This window comes from Procambarus clarkii, chromosome 78 (assembly GCF_040958095.1).
Source record: "Procambarus clarkii isolate CNS0578487 chromosome 78, FALCON_Pclarkii_2.0, whole genome shotgun sequence".
Lineage (NCBI taxonomy): Eukaryota > Metazoa > Arthropoda > Malacostraca > Decapoda > Cambaridae > Procambarus > Procambarus clarkii.
The window spans coordinates 13,382,003-13,402,962 of record NC_091227.1 but is presented as its reverse complement, the minus strand read 5'-3'; the positions used below and the strand labels follow the sequence as shown (position 1 = coordinate 13,402,962).

The window sequence follows — 20,960 nt, the reverse complement described above, 5'->3', positions numbered from 1 at the left end:
GGGTTGAGTGCGGGTAATCTTGTTTTCCATCAGGTTATTGCGGCTTAGTCTCTGTATCACGCACCTGTCTTATTGACAGTCGAAGTGTGTAGACCAGACCTGGTGACCTATACCCCTTAGGACAACAAATGGAGGGAACAAGTAATATAACACAAAAATATCTCCCGGTTTTCGGGCTCACCATAGGCCGTGCTACATGGACATTTCGTTCTGAGTAGCTAAATTCCCTGGAAACACAAACCGTAACTGTCCCTATTTTCCGCTTGTTACAACTTGTAATAAAGTTGCTACATCTTGGCTTAACGTGTTTATGACGTATTAGAACGTTGTTACAACTTGCTATATTGGTTGTTATAACTGGTTAGGAGGTGTTAAAACTTGTTCGAACGTTGTAGCAACGTCGTAGTTTCGTTGTGTGTTTGGCGGGTTATCATTATCATCATTATCATCATCATTATCATCATTATCATCTCCCGGTCAGCGAAGTTCTGCGTACAGTACCGGCCGAGTTTCCAGCACAGAATCACTTTAAATATCCGAGAAATGAATGACCAGATTGCTTTTTGATGGACTTAAAAGCTTCTGACAGAATTCTACATTGAAGACGACTTTTGGGGGAACAGGAAAAAAAATCTCAGGATTCATCAAAGTTGCTCAAATTAGCGATTGCTTGTGTGGCGGGAACTGGAGGACACCCCGTTGGAAAATAAGTGATCAGGAAGGGAAGAAGTTGAGTAGGTGCGTCCCTCAAGGATCAGTACTGGCGGTAATAATGTCCCTTCAACCCGTTCTCGCACTTGCTTATAGTCAATATCTTGCTTATGAATAAGTGCATATGTGACGTACTTATTTATTGTGAATATTTGAGTTTATCTTGAAAAGCTGAATAGAAAACCACAACCTAACCTAACCTTCTTAGTATGTTAAGATATTACAATTAGTACTGAACCTATACCTATATTGATATTACAGTTTTATAAAAATAATAAAACAAAACTAAATATTTAAATAAAATGTAAAGTAACTCAGGATATTGTCAAATTTTGTATAAAATCTCTATTGTTTAATAAAACTGAGAGGAAAAGTTAGTGCCTTGAAAAAAAAATATGGCTTAGAATATGTCACACATGTACTTATTTATAAGCGAAATAGTGACTATAAACAATAAGTCCCTTACATGTGTAAGACCTGCCGTGAGGGATATATAAACATTGTTGCATATCATGAAGGTATTAATTAATGACACAGACAGACGTCACTGCAAAATTCAGCTTAAAGTTGATATATTAGGTAAATGGAAAGAGGGGGAACTATGAGGAGAAAGCGCTAAGCCATTACGGCTATGAAACTAAGACAATTTAATCGAATTAATTATATAATAATATGTATCTTAAAAGGTTCAATGGACTCTGAAACCTAGACACTTTGTGTGACTAAATGGTACATTCTTGCAAAGTCGCAGAGAGAAAGGTTCCCATTACACCTTTGTAGTAGAATATTCAAGAAATCAGACCAAGAAAACTGTAAATAATGCAAGATACTTAATCACCAAGAGAGTCCATAGTCGCCATAGCACGAGAGGCAAACAGTGTTGGCAGGTCTTAGAATATGTCCTGGATAAACAGTCTGCCAAAGGATTAAACTGGACTATGGGGTTAAACTCAGGATTAAACTGGACTACGGGGTTAAACTCAGGATTAAACTGGACTATGGGGGTTAAACTCAGGATTAAACTAGACTATGGGGTTAAATTCAGGATTAAACTGAACTTTGGGGTTAAACTCAGGATTAAACTGGACTATGGGGTTAAAATCAGGATTAAACTGGACTATGGGGGTTAAACTCATGATTAAACTAGACTATGGGGTTAAATTCAGGATTAAACTGAACATTGGGGTTAAACTCATTATTAAACTGGACTATACGACACTATACAGTGACACTATACAAAGGTATAGTGCCGACACTTCAAGAGACATGACGGCGTGATAGTGTGCCACAGACAAGCTTGTCTGTTTCACAGATAGTGACACAGACCAGCAGAAAAATGGCTTCTAGAGCTAAGGAAAGTGAACCACGACAGACCGAAGTAGCTGGATATCCCCAAATAACTTGAAAGACAAAAGCAATATGGGATGCAAGAGCCACTTAAAGAACTATAATGGGGGGAGATGAGAAGTCTCGATATCTGTTGTAAACAGGAATAAAAAAAAGCAGATCTCAGCTACACATTTTAGAACATATTGGGTAAACAGACACTTACATGTTCCTGTTTACAGATGTAGATGAGACATATTGCCATAGAGAAGGCTTGTGTGTGTGTGGGAAATGCATTAGATGTTTCCAAACTGTCAACCAGGCAATTCATGGGTCCTAACACCAACGAGCAGAGCTCTATCGTTCTGTAAGTACTCACAGATGATGATAATGAATGAACACACACACACACACACACACACACACACACACACACACACACACACACACACACACACACACACACACACACAGAGGCTATTTAGGGGAACCAGAGCCGTGTCTCCCACACAGACATATGAAGTAATGCCATTTTAGTGAGAGTTGAATGTAAATTAACTCTACATTCTACAAGATTCTACATTTAATTCCATCTACAAGATGGAAGTCAACTCTATACCCAGTATCATAAAAGAACATTTTGAGAGGTAAATGGTTCTTAAAGTTATCTTTTTTTATCATTCCATTTTAAAACCATTTTAAATGGTTTTTAAATTGATCATTCTTATATTTTTACTTAGGATCCGTCTTTTGAGCTGACGGTCTTAAGAGAGAGAGACTCTCAACCTGTCTCATCGGTAACATTTGTGAGAGTACAAGACGCCCCGTTAGTTTGTGGTAGGGATGCTCTCTGTTTCTCTCTCTCTCTCTCTCTCTCTCTCTCTCTCTCTCTCTCTCTCTCTCAATCTCTCTCTCTCTCTCTCTCTCTCTCTCTCTCTCTCTCTCTCTCTCTCTCTCTCTCTCTCTCTCAATCTCTCTCTCAATCTCTCTCTCTCTCTCTCTCTCTCTCTCTCTCTCTCTCTCTCTCTCTCTCTCTCTCTCTCTCTCTCTCTCTCTCTCTCTCTCTCTCAATCTCTCTCTCTCTCTCTCTCTCTCTCTCTCTCTCTCTCTCTCTCTCTCTCTCTCTCTCTCTCTCTCTCTCTCTCTCTCTCTCTCTCTCTCTCTCTCTCTCCCGGGTTATTAAGGACGACTTGCCTTTGGTGCCTCTCGTTCTGTCTGAGCGACCGTATACCCGTCCATCTGTCCACCCACCCGTCTATCTGTCTGTCCATTCACCAGCTTACATGTCTGAACCTGTCCCTTCCCACGCCTACCCATTCGGCCACCTATCCGTCCGTCTGCGTACCCTATCTTATATATAATATATATATATATATATATATATATATATATATATATATATATATATATATATATATATATATATATATATATATACACTCTTGTCTACGCTTAGAACAATGCAGCAATCTCACGTCTATTGTGTTGTCCGGTTTTTTTCTTCTATAAACAACCCTGTTTTCAAACCAGTATTTACCCAGGTCTTTCATTAAGCTAAAATGATCAAGTCCATTGTTGGGAATTTTCCGCTATAGACCTCTTGATGCCCCCTCGTCTGTGATCACGTTGCGTCACCTGGGTTTTTAGGTCGAGTCAATCACCGAGGAGTTAGACGCAAGGTGTAATCGTGACGCAGAGGGTCAGGTCTTTGTTGCGTGACGCACTGCCCCCGCTCCCCATCCAGGGCGCCTGATGACGCAAGGGTGGGATTAATATCCAAGCCGCGGCGCCGGGAATTATGGATAATTGTCACACACCTGGATGCTCTTTGGCGGGGTCGTTGTGGCTTGTTAGCGGTGAGTGGTCGCTCTGAGCGGTGTGTTCTGTACGTGTTGTCCCCGGGGTTTTGCTCTGGCGGCGTTCGGGTTCGACGCGCGAGCTGGGTTCACATCAGGTGTGCGGGTGATAGTGCCAATGATTGGCACTGGGAAGTGGTCAGGCATTTCCTCTCCTGCTCTTGCCTGTCCCAGTGTTTGAGGCTGCACTGACGAGCGCGTGGGTACACACACACACACACACACACACACACACACACACACACACACACACACACACACACACACACACACACACACCACACACACACACCACACACACACACACACACACACACACACACACACACACACACACACACACACACACACACACACACACACACACACACACAGGGATTCAGGGATGGCAGGTCCTGCCTCACAGGGTTACTTGAATTCTACGACCAGGCAACAAAAATACGGCAAGAAAGAGAAGGGTGGGCAGACTGCATATTTTTGGATTGTCAGAAAGCCTTTGATACAGTGCCACACAAGAGGCTAGTGAAAAAACTGGAGATGCAGGCTGGAGTGAAAGGGAAGGTACTCCGTTGGATACAGGAGTACCTAAGCAACAGGAGACAACGAGTCAGTGTGAGGGGTGAGGTCTCAGATTGGCGAAACGTTACGAGTGGAGTACCGCAGGGGTCGGTCCTTGGACCGACCCCTGCGGTACGGTCCTTGGACCTATACTGTTTCTGATATATGTAAATGATCTCCCAGAGGGTATAGAATCGTTTCTCTCAATGTTTGCCGATGATGCAAAAATTATGAGGAGGATTGAAACTGAGGACGATAGTAAGAGGCTACAAGATGACCTAGACAGACTGAGTGAATGGTCCAACAAATGGCTGTTGAAGTTCAACCCGAGTAAATGCAAAGTAATGAAAATAGGCAGTGGAAATAGGAGGCCAGATACAGGATACAGAATAGGAGATGAAGTACTTAATGAAACGAACAGAGAGAAAGATCTAGGAGTTGATATCACACCAAACCTGTCTCCTGAAGCCCACATAAAAAGAATAACGTCTGCGGCATATGCGAGGCTGGCTAACATCAGAACAGCGTTCAGGAACCTGTGTAAGGAATCATTCAGAATCTTGTACACCACATATGTAAGACCAATCCTGGAGTATGCGGCCCCAGCATGGAGCCCGTACCTTGTCAAGCACAAGACGAAGCAGGAAAAAGTCCAAAGGTATGCCACTAGACTAGTTCCAGAACTAAGAGGCATGAGTTACGAGGAAAGGCTGCGGGAAATGCATCTTACGACACTGGAAGACAGAAGAGTAAGGGGAGACATGATCACAACCTACAAAATCCTCAGAGGAATCGACCGGGTAAACAAGGATAAACTATTCAACACTGGTGGGACGCGAACAAGGGGACACAGGTGGAAACTGAGTACCCACATGAGCCACAGAGACGTTAGAAGGAACTTTTTCAGTGTCAGAGTAGTTAACGGATGGAATGCATTAGTCAGTGATGTGGTGGAGGCTGACTCCATACACAGTTTTAAATGTAGATACGATAGAGCCCAGTAGGCTCAGGAATCTGTACACCTGTTGATTGACAGTTGAGAGGCGGGACCAAAGAGCCAGAGCTCAACCCCCGCAAGCACAACTAGGTGAGTACACACACGCACATACACACACACATACACACACACACACACACACACACACACGCACACACACACACGCACACACACACACGCGCACACACACACACACACACACACACACACACACACAGTCACGTGCTCTAAAAGAGTGGAAAGTAAACACGAAGAAAGACTAACCATAGGAAGACCGGAACAACTTACAAGAATGGTCTTACAAATGGCTGCTAGAGTTCAACGCAGGGAAGTGTAAAGCAATGAAGATTTGTGCTAGGGCAGGAGGCTGAAGACATGGTAACAAATGGGAAGATAAACCATCCCGGGTCTGATAGTGTCTTACAGGCCAATCTCTAGAGGCACAAGGGCAACACACCTTGTCGATCTCCTGAGGCAACCCCAACCAGATAACATCAGCAGCATATGCAACGCGAGCCATCATTAACGCTGCCTTAACAGACGTAAACAGGAGACACACTGTTTATCACATACATCATACCGGTTCTGGAATATGCGGCGCCAACGTGATCGAATCTCCTAAAACTCATAGCAAACCTCGAGGAGGTCCACAGGTATGCCGTCAGACTAGTCCCAGAGCTGAGAGGAATGAGTTGTGTGGTTTAGTCTTTCCTCGTCACTCGGAGAAAGAAGAAACAGGAACATGATAACGACGTATAAAATACTCAAGATCTGACAAGTACTAGAAACCTCTCGTGCACCGAGGCAGGAAACCCCACACCCACCCCCTCATGGGAGAGGCAGCTGCCAGGTCCACTAGCCGTTCCACTGACAGCGGAGTGAGGAACGGTCAATCAGGGAACGTTCGGGTTGTTTCTGAGGCTGAAATGAACCCTCGAAGGGAAATCGCCAAATTTTTAAATTCATTCCGAAATCGCAAAATTTTTTAATTCATTCCGAAATCGCAAAATTTTTTAATTCATTCCGAAATCGCAAATTTTTTTAATTCATTCCGAAATCGCAAAATTTTTAAATTCATTCCGAAATCGCAAATTTTTTTAATTCATTCCGAAATCGCAAATTTTTTTAATTCATTCCGAAATCGCAAAATTTTTAAATTCATTCCGAAATCGCAAAATTTTTAAATTCATTCCGAAATCGCAAAATTTTTAAATTCTTTCCGAAATCGCAAAATTTTTGAATTCATTCCGAAATCGCAAATTTTTTAAATTCATTCCGAAATCGCAAAATTTTTGAATTCATTCCAAAGTTATCTCACGGTTTCAAAGACACGTTTGTCTGGGAATTGACTGACAGGTAAATCAGATCTGTACGTCCGACGATCACTAATGGGACTCCTCCTGTACAGTCAACACACAAGTGCCAACACCAACGAAGTCAGACATTAAATCATCATTCAACCCGGTTCTCTGGTGACGTCCCTTCATCATGACCTCGAAATCATCATCTTGGTATCAGAGGCTACTGCTTGAAGCAGCCCTCAGACTACTGCTTGAAGCAGCCCTCAGACTATTGCTTGAAGCAGTCCTCAGACTACTGCTTGAAGCAGCCCTCAGACTACTGCTTGAAGCAGCCCTCAGACTACTGCTTGAAGCAGTCCTCAGACTACTGCTTGAAGTAGCCCTCAGACTACTGCTTGAAGCAGCCCTCAGACTACTGCTTGAAGCAGTCCTCAGACTACTGCTTGAAGCAGTCCTCAGACTACTGCTTGAAGCAGTCCTGCGACTACTGCTTGAAGCAGCCCTCAGACTACTGCTTGAAGCAGCCCTCAGACTACTGTTTGAAGCAGCCCTCAGACTACTGCTTGAAGCACTCCTCAGACTACTGCTTGAAACAGTCCTCAGACTACTGCTTGAAGCAGCCCTCAGACTACTGCTTGAAGCAGCCCTCAGACTACAGCTTGAAGCTCTCCACGGACACTGCTGTTGCTTCACTGTAGCCGACAGAAACTTCCCAGCGATGCATAATGACCGCAGTATCCATGATATGCTACTTTAGCAGTGAAAGCAACATCGTGGAGGCATGTGTATGCCTGTATGTAAAATATTCCCTCGACAAATCCCAACTTTCAGAATACGCAAGTGGACCACAAATCATTACTCGGTTATGTATGCGATGTGCGTATGTGAGGATTTCCCACTGGTTGTCAAGTTTGGGTGATGGATGCCGGTCCGCTAAACCCCCCACCGCCCACCCTATGTAGTGTGGCCCAGCCTGTGATGTGTGGCCCACCCTGTGTAGTGTGGCCCACCCTGTGATGTGTGGCCCACCCTGTGATGTGTGGCTCACCCTGTGATGTGTGGCCCACCCTGTGATGTGTGGCCCACCCTGTGATGTGTGGCCCACCCTGTGTAGTGTGGCCCACCCCATGCTTCCTCAGGTAGCACACTGTGAACACTTCACTGATACAAACGGCTGCTTGTTCTAGTGACGTCTGAATGACCCAATTAGACGTGATAATGATCCAATTTGGTGAAGTTCTGACTGCGAAAGTCCACTTATACCGCACCATACATCATTACCGGTAATGATGAGGTGATTGAGTAGGCCCTCACCCAACTGCCCACTTCGGGGCATTCATTCCCATTGGTCATTTCCACCTTGGGAGTAGTTAAGATGTCTCTGAATGCCGGCGATCATACTGTTTACCACGACAAGTGATGGTAGAGATGATTGGCACTTGGGCATCTCCCTGAGTGCCAAGCCAGTTAGAGATTGTCCAGGCTTGTTGGGTTATTAACCACGCCCACGAAAGGGTTGTAATGGGCGTGCGGCGGTTGTAATGGGCGTGCGGCGGTTGTAATGGGCGTGCGGCGGTTGTAATGGGCGTGCGGCGGTTGTAATGGGCGTGCGGCGGTTGTAATGGGCGTGTGGCGGTTGTAATGGGCGTGCGGCGGTTGTAATGGGCGTGTGGCGGTTGTAATGGGCGTGTGGCGGTTGTAATGGGCGTGCGGCGGTTGTAATGGGCGTGCGGCGGTTGTAATGGGCGTGTGGCGGTTGTAATGGGCGTGCGGCGGTTGTAATGGGCGTGTGGCGGTTGTAATGGGCGTGTGGCGGTTGTAATGGGCGTGTGGCGGTTGTAATGGGCGTGTGGCGGTTGTAATGGGCGTGCGGCGGTTGTAATGGGCGTGCGGCGGTTGTAATGGGCGTGCGGCGGTTGTAATGGGCGTGTGGCGGTTGTAATGGGCGTGCGGCGGTTGTAATGGGCGTGTGGCGGTTGTAATGGGCGTGTGGCGGTTGTAATGGGCGTGTGACGGTTGTAATGGGCGTGCGGCGGTTGTAATGGGCGTGTGGCGGTTGTAATGGGCGTGTGGCGGTTGTAATGGGCGTGCGGCGGTTGTAATGGGCGTGCGGCGGTTGTAATGGGCGTGCGGCGGTTGTAATGGGCGTGCGGCGGTTGTAATGGGCGTGCGGCGGTTGTAATGGGCGTGCGGCGGTTGTAATGGGCGTGCGGCGGTTGTAATGGGCGTGTGGCGGTTGTAATGGGCGTGCGGCGGTTGTAATGGGCGTGCGGCGGTTGTAATGGGCGTGTGGCGGTTGTAATGGGCGTGCGGCGGTTGTAATGGGCGTGCGGCGGTTGTAATGGGCGTGTGGCGGTTGTAATGGGCGTGCGGCGGTTGTAATGGGCGTGCGGCGGTTGTAATGGGCGTGCGGCGGTTGTAATGGGCGTGTGGCGGTTGTAATGGGCGTGCGGCGGTTGTAATGGGCGTGTGGCGGTTGTAATGGGCGTGCGGCGGTTGTAATGGGCGTGTGGCGGTTGTAATGGGCGTGCGGCGGTTGTAATGGGCGTGTGGCGGTTGTAATGGGCGTGCGGCGGTTGTAATGGGCGTGCGGCGGTTGTAATGGGCGTTGCGGCGGTGCGTGCAATATGTGCGCGCCCATATTGACGAAACTTAAGACAACAGGATATCGTGCGTATCAGGCTCGCTATCCTTTCTCCTAGGAAGTAATTGTTTCATTGTTGCTTTCTCCTCGAGTGAAATAATAAATTTTATCGCGGACCTGGCTTGCCTCCTGCTCACATTTTATGCCTTTATATTTCTTTTTATTCGCATTAAACATTTAAATTTCTTACATTTTTTAGTATTTAACTAAAATTTCAATAATGCTATCTATTACTTAGGTTTCTGAATTATATCTACTCGGCTCCAATGACCTCGGTACGATGGAAAATAAATTATTTATTTTTCAATTAACTTAATGATGAAGTAATATTAACAGAATATTCAGTAGATTGTTATTTTAAATAATGGGATATGTAAATTTATATATATAATTTATATAAGATGTGTCGATGAAGTAAAATATAGGATGAGTCAAAAATTATTTTGCGAGCACTTAATCAGGATTATGGTTCAATATTGGCGTGCGTTGAACTGCACGCTAATATTGCACGCAATGCAAATATTCCTTAATGCACGCTGCCTGAGGAATATGGCGTGCGTTGGATTGTTCTGGCGTGCGTTGAACTGTTATATGGCGTGCGTTGAACTGTTATATGACGTGCGTTGAACGTTTATATGACGAGCGTTGAACTGTTATATGACGTGCGTTGAACTTATATGACGTGCGTTGAACGTTTATATGACGAGCGTTGAACTGTTATATGACGTGCGTTGAACTGTTATATGACGTGCGTTGAACTGTTATATGACGTGCGTTGAACTGTTATATGACGTGCGTTGAACTGTTATATGACGTGCGTTGAATTTTGACGTTAAATTTGATGAAGTGAATTAAAATATGATGTGATTAAAATATGATTATATTAATTTTGTGTTTTACGACAGAATGTGAGAGTGAGATAGTGGGAGAGAGAGAACCTGCCATCTCTCTCTCTCTCTCTCTCTCTCTCTCTCTCTCTCTCTCTCTCTCTCTCTCTCTCTCTCTCTCTCTCTCTCTCTCTCTCTCTCTCTCTCTCTCCATTTTCTATCTCTTCACTCTCTTTATCTCCTCCCTCTCTACAACTTCCTTCCCTCGCTCTCCCTCACTCTCCCTCACTCTCCCTCACTCTCCCAGCGGCCATGTGTCACTGTCAAGCAGTAATGGTTTACACACGGGGCAATGAGCGCAGGTTGGCGTGAACACCGTTTAAAACTTAACATATAATTACACAGCTTGCTGCCAAGTGTCTCTGGTGGTGCCCCCTATGTCTGTGGTGGGGGGGGGGCTTCTACCCCCCCTCTGTGGGGGCACTGAGGGGGGGGGCTTCAACCCCTCTGTAGGGGGGCACTGAGAGGGGGCTTCTACCCCCCCTCTGTGGGGACACTGAGGGGGGGGGCTTCAACCCCTCTGTAGGGGGGCAATGAGAGGGGGCTTCTACCCCTCTGTGGGAACGCCGAGAGGGCTCAGATCACATGTAGAGATGTGTGATTCGAAAACGTGTATCGTCATGAGTTATGAGTCGTGTATAGAACGTGTTTCAGTACTGAACAGGGTGGGTTTAGCGGTTGGATTAATGAGCATTTGGCCATGGTGATGAGGACGGGTTGACAGGGTGTGGGTTAGACGGGGTTGTTTGCCACACAGGGTGGTTAACTTTTGGGTCACCCTTGTTAAGAGAAAAATATCTTTTTTACGTGTAAGTTTTTCTCCTCCCAAAAAAATACTCGTAAATACTGATTCGAACACGTTTTATAATATTCGTAAATGGCAGCGAGTGAGGTCTTGTCGTTCATATCGCTCATTGGTTTATTTGTTTGTTGTATTATGATTGCAAGCGTGTGTGTGTTGTGTTTGGAATATTTTATGGGTTTAATGTCCATGCATGAATGAACGGATGACGTCAGGTGGTGTGTGTGTGTGTGTGTGTGTGTGTGTGTGTGTGTGTGTGTGTGTGTGTGTGTGTGTGTGTGTGTATGTGTGTGTGTGTGTGTGTGTGTGTGTGTGTGTGTGTGTGTACTCACCTATTTGTGCTTGCGGGGGTTGAGCTTTGGCTCTTTGGTCCCGCCTATCAACTGTCAGAGGGTGCGTGTGTGTGTGTGTGTGTGTGTGTGTGTGTGTGTGTGTGTGTGTGTGTGTGTGTGTGTGTGTGTGTGTGTGTGTGTGTGCGTGCGTGTGCGTGTGTGTGTCTGTGTGTGGGTGTGTGTGCGTGTGTGTGCGTGTGTGTGCGTGTGTGTGTGTGTGTGTGTGCGTGCGTGCGTGCGTGCGTGGAACGTGTTAACACGCTCCTGTTTACATGTATAGCATGCTATGGTCGTTCGTAGTCAGCTTCCATACTACTGTGTGGTCGTTGGAGGTCTAAATACCATGCCGTGGTCGTTGATGGTTGTTAAACAGGATATCAGCACACCAGGTGACTGAGGCAGTGCTTCTGGTGAAATGCTTTTTTGAATAAGAGTTTAACTCGGGACTTTTCACAGACCTTTTCTTCTAGTTCACAGCAACTTTTACTCACACACTTGTGAGCATTATCTTGTGTCTCGGTTCTCCCTTCCCAGAGTGCTTGAGGTGATGGTTTTGCACGCGCGTGCAAATGTCCAGAAATGTAGGATGTAGAATAGTATTGTTTTTAGTGCGAAGAAAATAGGAATTCTTCAAAGACCAGGTCGTTTGGCAAGACGTTTCTGCCCGATTTCGTATACTGAAATGTATTTGCGCCGTTTGGTTGTGCCTGCTTTCATCCACATTGTTTTTTGTGCTTTCTTGCAATTCAATTGAAGGAAATGTTGCAGTAGAAGCAACACGTCCGTGTTATGTGGTGATAAAGCACTGCTCTGGAGAGCAAGCGCTGGAAGACAAGCCTGGTAACTGCTTCCCCGTCAATCGCTTTTAGCTACTGAATGTCCACATTACCATTTGATGACTGTACTTCGCAGTGTCTGTGGGCTCCAGCAGCAGCAGCAACTGTGTCTGCAGGAGCGTCTGCGATCAGATGGCTAGATGGAAAGTCTGCTTGGTCTGCCTTGATACCAGGCTGGAAAAGTTAGGGGTGCCTGGAACTGACGCAAACTTATCTTCTCATCAAACGAGATTTCGAGAGTTTTTTCCTAGTGTACGTCTTCGTGGACGTTCATGAGGATTAAAATAACATCGAACTCCAAATGGCGGCTGATGGCCCCGTCTGCACTTGGCTGTCGTGGTTCGACGGCTGTCGCTGGAGTGGGAAGACAGCCTTTTGGAGGCAACCTCAGGCTCACAGAAGGCTACACAGGTGCCAGCTTTTGTTGGCTTTTCTGCCTCTGTGGTGCTAACTATCCGTCGCACACACTGCCTCTGGAACTTCGCCATTGATCAACACAGAACATTTAACATGGGCAACTTTAGTTTGGGCGACAAAAGGCCTTAGAATGCCGTTTGCTGGCGAGGAACAGTTGAACACCGGAATCTGGTGAGGCTAAACGAGTTCCACCTCCATCATAACCGTTGCCTGCACCTCTATCCTCGCCTTGAGACACGCCAGCACGCGCCAAGATTGACATAGACACAGCAACTGCGAGAAGAAGCGAGAGAAGCGCTCCTCTTAAGTGACCAACATACAGAGTTAGCGCTCTATTTTCTCCCCTCTCCTAATACTCTTCCTCCCTTTCCTGCTCTCCCCCCCTTATCCTCTTCTCCCCCCCCCCCCACCCTACTACATTTCCCATTGTACCCCTCTCCTAACCTTTCATCTCACCCCCCCTACCCCCATCTCTCTCCACCTGTCCTCCCTCCCTCTCCTCTCCCTTTCTCTCCCTTCCCTTCCTCTCCCTTTCCTTCCTGGCCTCTCCATCTTTACCTCATCTGGAGGCGTGGGACGCGTGACCGCTAGCAAATGTTGACATAAGTGGACGAATTGTTCATTAATCTGTTGTGGGTGGCGGCCGCTGCGCCCCTCAGCTGACGTATTCTGTTTACATTCTCCGGGTGACATTTTCCTGACGTTACGTGACTGACAGGCTGACACATTTCTGATATACGCCATACGATACTGTCCTGACATTATATGATTGACACATCCTGACAGTACCCAGATGACTGGCACTCCCTGACTAGTACGTTCCTGACCATCTCGGCTGACACATCCCTGATCATCCCGGCTGACACATCCCTGATCATCTCGGCTGACACATCCCTGATCATCCCGGCTGACACATCTCTGACACACGATACACTTGTGTTGAATCAAAAGGTGATACAATTTTTACTTCTACGTTTATCCTTTATCAACTCTCTCTCTCTCTCTCTGTCTCTCTCTCTCTCTCTCTCTCTCTCTCTCTCTCTCTCTCTCTCTCTCTCTCTCTCTCTCTCTCTCTCTCTAATCGCCCTCATAAATTAAAATATATATTTTTCTTTCCAGGTAAAACAACAGTGAATGTGGAACAAGAATGATGGAACCAATAGCTCCGCTGTAACATAACCATGAAACCATCATTGGCACCTGGTGTCTGCCTGTCCCACCCAGACCAGGTCTCTATACCGCTGATACAGCTGCTGTAATCAGATATTTAACTGGTAAGTAGGTGCTCAACAGTCTTGACTGTCGTATAGGCTGCTGGGGGGGCAGGTACTCCAGGATACAGTCAGCCAGTTAAGAGTGGTTGTGTGGAGGCAAGGATGGTAATGGAAGTTGTCCGCCTCAGGGCCTTCGGGAACTCCATTACCTAAGGATTTCGTGAACGAGTTCGGGGGAATGAACGGGTGGGGAGATTTGCTCGGGTTGGCGCGAATTCCATTTTCCGTCAAGGAGTCGTGTGAGTTATGCTGCCTTTGGATTGTTCTCTGAGGTGTTTTCCTCCCCGTCACTCACGCTAGTGGAAGAGCAAGATGGTTCTCTCCGGCAGATGTTAGTAGATGACGGCGAGCATTACACGTGTTGCAACGTGTCTAGGGCTTCTGAGAGCGGCCACCTGCCTAGGGCTTCTGAGAGCGGCCACCTGCCTAGGGCTTCTGAGAGTGGCGACCTGCCTAAGGCTTCTGAGAGTGGCCACCTGCATAGGGCTTCTGAGAGTGGCTACCTGCCTAGGGCTTCTGAGAGCGGCCACCTGCCTAGGGCTTCTGAGAGCGGCCACCAGCCTAGGGCTTCTGAGAGCGGCCACCAGCCTAGGGCTTCTGAGAGCGGCCACCTGTCTAGGGCTTCTGAGAGTGGCTACCTGCCTAGGGCTTCTGAGAGTGGCCACCAGCCTAGGGCTTCTGAGAGCGGCCACCTGCCTAGGGCTTCTGAGAGTGGCCACCTGCCTAGGGCTTCTGAGAGCGGCCACCAGCCTAGGGCTTCTGAGAGCGGCCACCAGCCTAGGGCTTCTGAGAGTGGCCACCTGCCTAGGGCTTCTGAGAGTGGTCACCTGCCTAGGGCTTCTGAGAGCGGCCACCTGCCTAGGGCTTCTGAGAGCGGCCACCAGCCTAGGGCTTCTGAGAGCGGCCACCAGCCTAGGGCTTCTGAGAGTGGCCACCTGCCTAGGGCTTCTGAGAGTGGCCACCTGCCTAGGGCTTCTGAGAGTGGCCACCTGCCTAGGGCTTTTGAGAGTGGCCACCTGCCTAGGGCTTCTGAGAGCGGCCACCTGCCTAGGGCTTCTGAGAGCGGCCACCTGCCTAGGGCTTCTGAGAGTGGCGACGTGCCTAAGGCTTCTGAGAGCGGCCACCTGCCTAGGGCTTCTGAGAGCGGCCACGTGCCTAGGGCTTCTGAGAGTGGCCACCTGCCTAGGGCTTCTGAGAGCGGCCACCTGCCTAGGGCTTCTGAGAGCGGCCATCTGCCTAGGGCTTCTGAGAGCGGCCACCTGCCTAGGGCTTCTGAGAGCGGCCACCTGCCTAGGGCTTCTGAGAGCGGCCACCTGCCTAGGGCTTCTGAGAGCCGCCACCTGCCTAGGGCTTCTGAGAGCGGCGACGTGCCTAAGGCTTCTGAGAGCGGCGACGTGCCTAAGGCTTCCGAGAGCGGCCACTTGCCTAAGGCTTCTGAGAGCGGCCACCTGCCTAGGGTTTCTGAGAGCGGCCACCTGCCTAGGGCTTCTGAGAGCGGCCACCTGCCTAGGGCTTCTGAGAGCGGCCACCTGCCTAGGGCTTCTGAGAGTGGCCACCTGCCTAGGGCTTCTGAGAGCGGCCACCTGCCTAGGGCTTCTGAGAGCGGCCACCTGCCTAGGGCTTCTGAGAGCGGCCACCTGCCTAAGGCTTCTGAGAGCGGCCACCTGCCTAGGGCTTCTGAGAGCGGCCACCTGCCTAAGGCTTCTGAGAGCTGGATTCGACTCCTAGTTCCTTGTCAAGAAGTGTTGCCTGTTGACGGAACGACCAGTTACAACATGATACCTTAACTATCCTGGCGCAAGTCTTGGTCAGACGACCCTGCTGGGACATTGCTTTATGATGCACGCATAGAAAACGGAGGTGTATAAATCTACACAGGTGTAAAACGTGTGTTAGTATTAAGCCTCTTGACTCTCAAGAGCACATTAAGAAGAGAGTAAGAGTTGGCGGATATTCTTGTTGTCTGTATCTTGTATGATCTTAAGGTAGTTCATGCTCACGCTCATGCTAAGATGTATTTTAATATGTATATGGGAAGTGTGTGTGTGTGTGTGTGTGTGTGTGTGTGTGTGTGTGTGTGTGTGTGTGTGTGTGTGTGTGTGTGTGCGTGCGCGTGTGTGTGTGTGTGTGTGTGTGTGTGTGTGTGTGTGTGTGTGTGTGTGTGTGTGTGTGTGTGTGTCAGGTACAGAAAGCTCTAGTACCGCCCACGCTGCTATTGATCTCTCACCCACGCCCTCTCCTCCACCCCTCTCTCTCCCACGCCCTCTCCTCCTCCCCTCTCTCTCCCACGCTCTCTCCTCCCCCTCTCCCACGCCCTCTCTCCACCCCTCTCCCACGCCCTCTCCTCCTCTCTCTTCCACGCCCTCTCCTCCCCCTCTCCCCCCCTCTCCCACGCCCTCTCCTCCCCCTCTCCCCCCCTCTCCCACGCCCTCTCCTCCACCCCTCTCGCTCCCACGCTCTCCCCTCAACACCCCCATCCCTCTCACCTCTCCCGGAAGCCCACACCCATCACTGCCCCCTCCCCTTCCCCCCCCCCCCGGCACCCCCCCCCCCAGGTAGCATTCCTTGCAAACCCTCCCAACGAGCAGGCCTGCTCGTGGACCGGGCCGCGGGGAGGCTAAGCCCCGAAATCACCTCAACGAGGAGAAAACCTTTTTCAGAGGCATGGAGTCAGTAAGGCAGTGTGGAAGGGGGGGGGTATGGGGACTAGCATTTGGGATAGGACGGAGGGAAGGAATGGTGCCCATCAACTTCGGTCATTCGGGGATCGAGCTCAGACCTGCAAGCAGCGATGGGAGTGGTTGAAAGAGTAGTCCAACTGGTTGAGCTCGCGACCTTATTAGCCATCCAAGACACACTTCACTTAATACACTTTCTTGTTTTTTTCCTGACTATTAAATGTTTTAAAATTGGGAAGCACAGAAGACCAGGAAGCTGGTAGACCCTATGAACTCGGCATAGGTACAGAGGTTAAGGTGGCTGCACTCAGCATAGGTACAGAGGTTAAGGTGGCTGCACTCAGCATATGTACAGAGGTTAAGGTGGCTGCACTCAGCATATGTACAGAGGTTAAGGTGGCTGCACTCAGCATAGGTACAGAGGTTAAGGTGGCTGCACTCAGCATAGGTACAGAGGTTAAGGTGGCTGCACTCAGCATATGTACAGAGGTTAAGGTGGCTGCACTCAGCATATGTACAGAGGTTAAGGTGGCTGCAGTCAGCATATGTACAGAGGTTAAGGTGGCTGCACTCAGCATATGTACAGAGGTTAAGGTGGCTGCACTCAGCATATGTACAGAGGTTAAGGTGGCTGCATTCAGCATATGTACAGAGGTTAAGGTGGCTGCACTCAGCATATGTACAGAGGTTAAGGTGGCTGCAGTCAGCATATGTACAGAGGTTAAGGTGTCCGCACTCAGCAGAGGTCAAAATACCAGAGATAAGTATAGAAGTCAACGCCTCTATAGAACATAGGATGTGAGACAGAGTGTGGACAGCGCTTCGGAGTCGTTGTCCTGAGGTTCCGGGTTCAATCCCCGGTGGAGGCGAAGACAAATGGGCAAAATGTTTCTTTCACCCTAATGCCCCTGTTACCAAGCAGTAAATAGGGCTACGGGCTGCTTCCTGGGGGTGGAGGCCTGGTCGAGGACCGGGCCGCGGGGACACTAAGCCCCGAAATGATCTCAAAGTAAGGTGAGCGATGGGCGAGTAGGCTGTTGTGGGTCCCCTCACGCATCTGAACACTACCAGTTAGAAAGGGGAATTAACATGTGAACTCAGCTTTCCTTAACAACTGAACATTTTGTTACAAGAAGCTCTCTAATTAACACCTTAAACTTAACCTTAACCTTAAACCTTAAACTTTAACCTTAACCTTAAACCTTAAACTTTAAACTTAAACCTTAAACTTTAACCTTAAACTTTAACCTTAACCTTAAACCTTAAACTTTAACTGAAGAAGAATTTCTGCCAGAAGGAAATTCTCCCAAATTATTTTCCTGTAATTGGGCTTTTTCCTTCAATTTATATAATTAAGTAAATCAATCTATTGAAATTAAATTGTTTTCTTTGATGATTAAGCCAATTTTCCTTTTCTCTGTTATGGCCTAACAAACTGGGGCCAGTTCAACAGTTATTTTATTCTCTCTGTTATTAACCGTCTTCATTTTAGGTCGCATTCCCATTCCCGGTAATTCCCATTCCCGGTAATTCCCATTCCCGGTAATTCCCATTCCTGGTAATTCCCATTCCCGGTAATTCCCATTCCCGGTAATTCCCATTCTCAGAAAATTCCCAGTGTTGGAATGTGTGGGGCAGTGGCTTGGGAGGATTGTGTATGGTGGGTGTGCTACAGTGGAGGATTGTGTATGGTGGGGGTGCTACAGTGAAGGATTGTGTATGGTGGGGTGCTACAGTGAAGGATTGTGTATGGTGGGGTGCTACAGTGGAGGATTGTGTATGGTGGGGTGCTACAGTGGAGGATTGTGTATGGTGGGGTGCTACAGTGGAGGATTGTGTATGGTATGGTGCTACAGTGAAGGATTGTGTATGGTGGGGTGCTACAGTGAATGATTGTGTATGGTGGGGTGCTACAGTGAATGATTGTGTATGGTGGGGGTGCTACAGTGGAGGATTGTGTATGGTGGGGGTGCTACAGTGAAGGATTGTGTATGGTGGGGTGCTACAGTGGAGGATTGTGTATGGTGGGGGTGCTACAGTGAAGGATTGTGTATGGTGGGGGTGCTACAATGAAGGATTGTGTATGGTGGGGTGCTACAGTGGAGGATTGTGTATGGTGGGGTGCTACAGTGGAGGATTGTGTATGGTGGGGTGCTACAGTGGAGGATTGTGTATGGTGGGGTGCTACAGTGGAGGATTGTGTATGGTGGGGTGCTACAATGAAGGATTGTGTATGGTGGGGTGCTACAGTGGAGGATTGTGTATGGTGGGGGTGCTACAGTGAAGGATTGTGTATAGTGGGGTGCTACAGTGGAGGATTGTGTATGGTGGAGGTGCTACAGTGAATGATTGTGTATGGTGGGGTGCTACAGTGGAGGATTGTGTATGGTGGGGTGCTACAATGAAGGATTGTGTATGGTGGGGTGCTACAGTGGAGGATTGTGTATGGTGGGTGTGCTACAGTGAAGGATTGTGTATGGTGGGGTGCTACAGTGGAGGATTGTGTATGGTGGGGTGCTACAGTGGAGGATTGTGTATGGTGGGTGTGCTACAGTGGAGGATTGTGTATGGTGGGGTGCTACAATGAAGGATTGTGTATGGTGGGGTGCTACAGTGGAGGATTGTGTATGGTGGGTGTGCTACAGTGGAGGATTGTGTATGGTGGGGTGCTACAATGAAGGATTGTGTATGGTGGGTGTGCTACAGTGAAGGATTGTGTATGGTGGGGTGCTAGAGTGAAGGATTGTGTATGGTGGGGGTGCTACAGTGAAGGATTGTGTATGGTGGGGGTGCTACAATGAAGGATTGTGTATTGTGGGGTGCTACAGTGGAGGATTGTGTATGGTGGGGTGCTACAGTGGAGGATTGTGTATGGTGGGGTGCTAGAGTGGAGGATTGTGTATGGTGGGGTGCTACAGTGGAGGATTGTGTATGGTGGGGTGCTACAATGAAGGATTGTGTATGGTGGGTGTGCTACAGTGGAGGATTGTGTATGGTGGGTGTGCTACAGTGAAGGATTGTGTATGGTGGGGTGCTACAGTGGAGGATTGTGTATGGTGGGGTGCTACAGTGGAGGATTGTGTATGGTGGGGTGCTACAATGAAGGATTGTGTATTGTGGGGTGCTACAGTGGAGGATTGTGTATGGTGGGGTGCTACAGTGGAGGATTGTGTATGGTGGGGTGCTACAGTGGAGGATTGTGTATGGTGGGGGTGCTACAGTGGAGGATTGTGTATGGTGGGGTGCTACAGTGGAGGATTGTGTATGGTGGGTGTGCTACAGTGAAGGATTGTGTATGGTGGGGTGCTACAGTGGAGGATTGTGTATGGTGGGGTGCTACAGTGGAGGATTGTGTATGGTGGGTGTGCTACAGTGAAGGATTGTGTATGTTGGGGTGCTACAGTGAAGGATTGTGTATGGTGGGGGTGCTACAGTGGAGGATTGTGTATGGTGGGGTGCTACAGTGAAGAATTGTGTATGGTGGGGGTGCTACAGTGAAGGATTGTGTATGGAGGGTGTGCTACAGTGAATGATTGTGTATGGTGGAGGTGCTACAGTGAATGATTGTGTATGGTGGGTGTGCTACAGTGGAGGATTGTGTATGGTGGGGTGCTACAGTGGAGGATTGTGTATGGTGGGGTGCTACAGTGGAGGATTGTGTATGCTGGAGGTGCTACAGTGGAGGATTGTGTATGGTGGGGTGCTACAGTGAAGGATTGTGTATGGTGGGGGTGCTACAGTGAAGGATTGTGTATGGTGGGGTGCTACAGTGAAGGATTGTGTATGGTGGGGTGCTACAGTGAAGGATTGTGTATGGTGGGGTGCTACAGTGAAGGATTGTGTATGGTGGGTGTGCTACAGTGAAGGATTGTGTATGGTGGGGGTGCTACAGTGGAGGATTGTGTATGGTGGGGTGCTACAGTGGAGGATTGTGTATGGTGGGGTGCTACAGTGAAGGATTGTGTATGGTGGGGGTGCTACAGTGAAGGATTGTGTATGGTGGGGTGCTACAGTGAAGGATTGTGTATGGTGGGGTGCTACAGTGAAGGATTGTGTATGGTGGGTGTGCTACAGTGAAGGATTGTGTATGGTGGGTGTGCTACAGTGGAGGATTGTGTATGGTGGGGTGCTACAGTGAAGGATTGTGTATGGTGGGTGTGCTACAGTGAAGGATTGTGTATGGTGGGTGTGCTACAGTGGAGGATTGTGTATGGTGGGGTGCTACAGTGAAGGATTGTGTATGGTGGGTGTGCTACAGTGAAGGATTGTGTATGGTGGGGTGCTACAGTGGAGGATTGTGTATAGTGGGGTGCTACAATGGAGGATTGTGTATGGTGGGGT

The 20,960-nt window shown here is 48.5% G+C and overlaps 3 protein-coding genes across 3 annotated transcripts in view; 2 read left to right on the top strand and 1 right to left on the bottom strand.

The window, feature by feature from the left end:
- LOC123746147 (protein draper) overlaps positions 1–20,960 on the top strand; it is a 691,165-nt gene that overhangs the window by 295,837 nt on the left and 374,368 nt on the right. The window lies entirely within an intron of this gene.
- Positions 8,245–9,390, bottom strand: LOC123745944 (E3 ubiquitin-protein ligase Hakai-like). Its single transcript, XM_045727052.2, has one exon. The coding sequence runs from the start codon at positions 9,388–9,390 to the stop codon at positions 8,245–8,247; it is 1,146 nt and encodes a 381-aa protein (XP_045583008.2).
- On the top strand, positions 14,271–15,728 carry LOC123745945 (uncharacterized protein DKFZp434B061-like). The gene has a single exon (XM_045727053.2). The coding sequence runs from the start codon at positions 14,271–14,273 to the stop codon at positions 15,726–15,728; it is 1,458 nt and encodes a 485-aa protein (XP_045583009.2).

Bases quoted from the DNA above. Each gene is read 5' to 3' on its own strand.
- LOC123745944 (XM_045727052.2), bottom strand. From the start codon at position 9,390: ATGGGCGCGCACATATTGCACGCACCGCCGCAACGCCCATTACAACCG.
- LOC123745945 (XM_045727053.2), top strand. From the start codon at position 14,271: ATGTTAGTAGATGACGGCGAGCATTACACGTGTTGCAACGTGTCTAGG.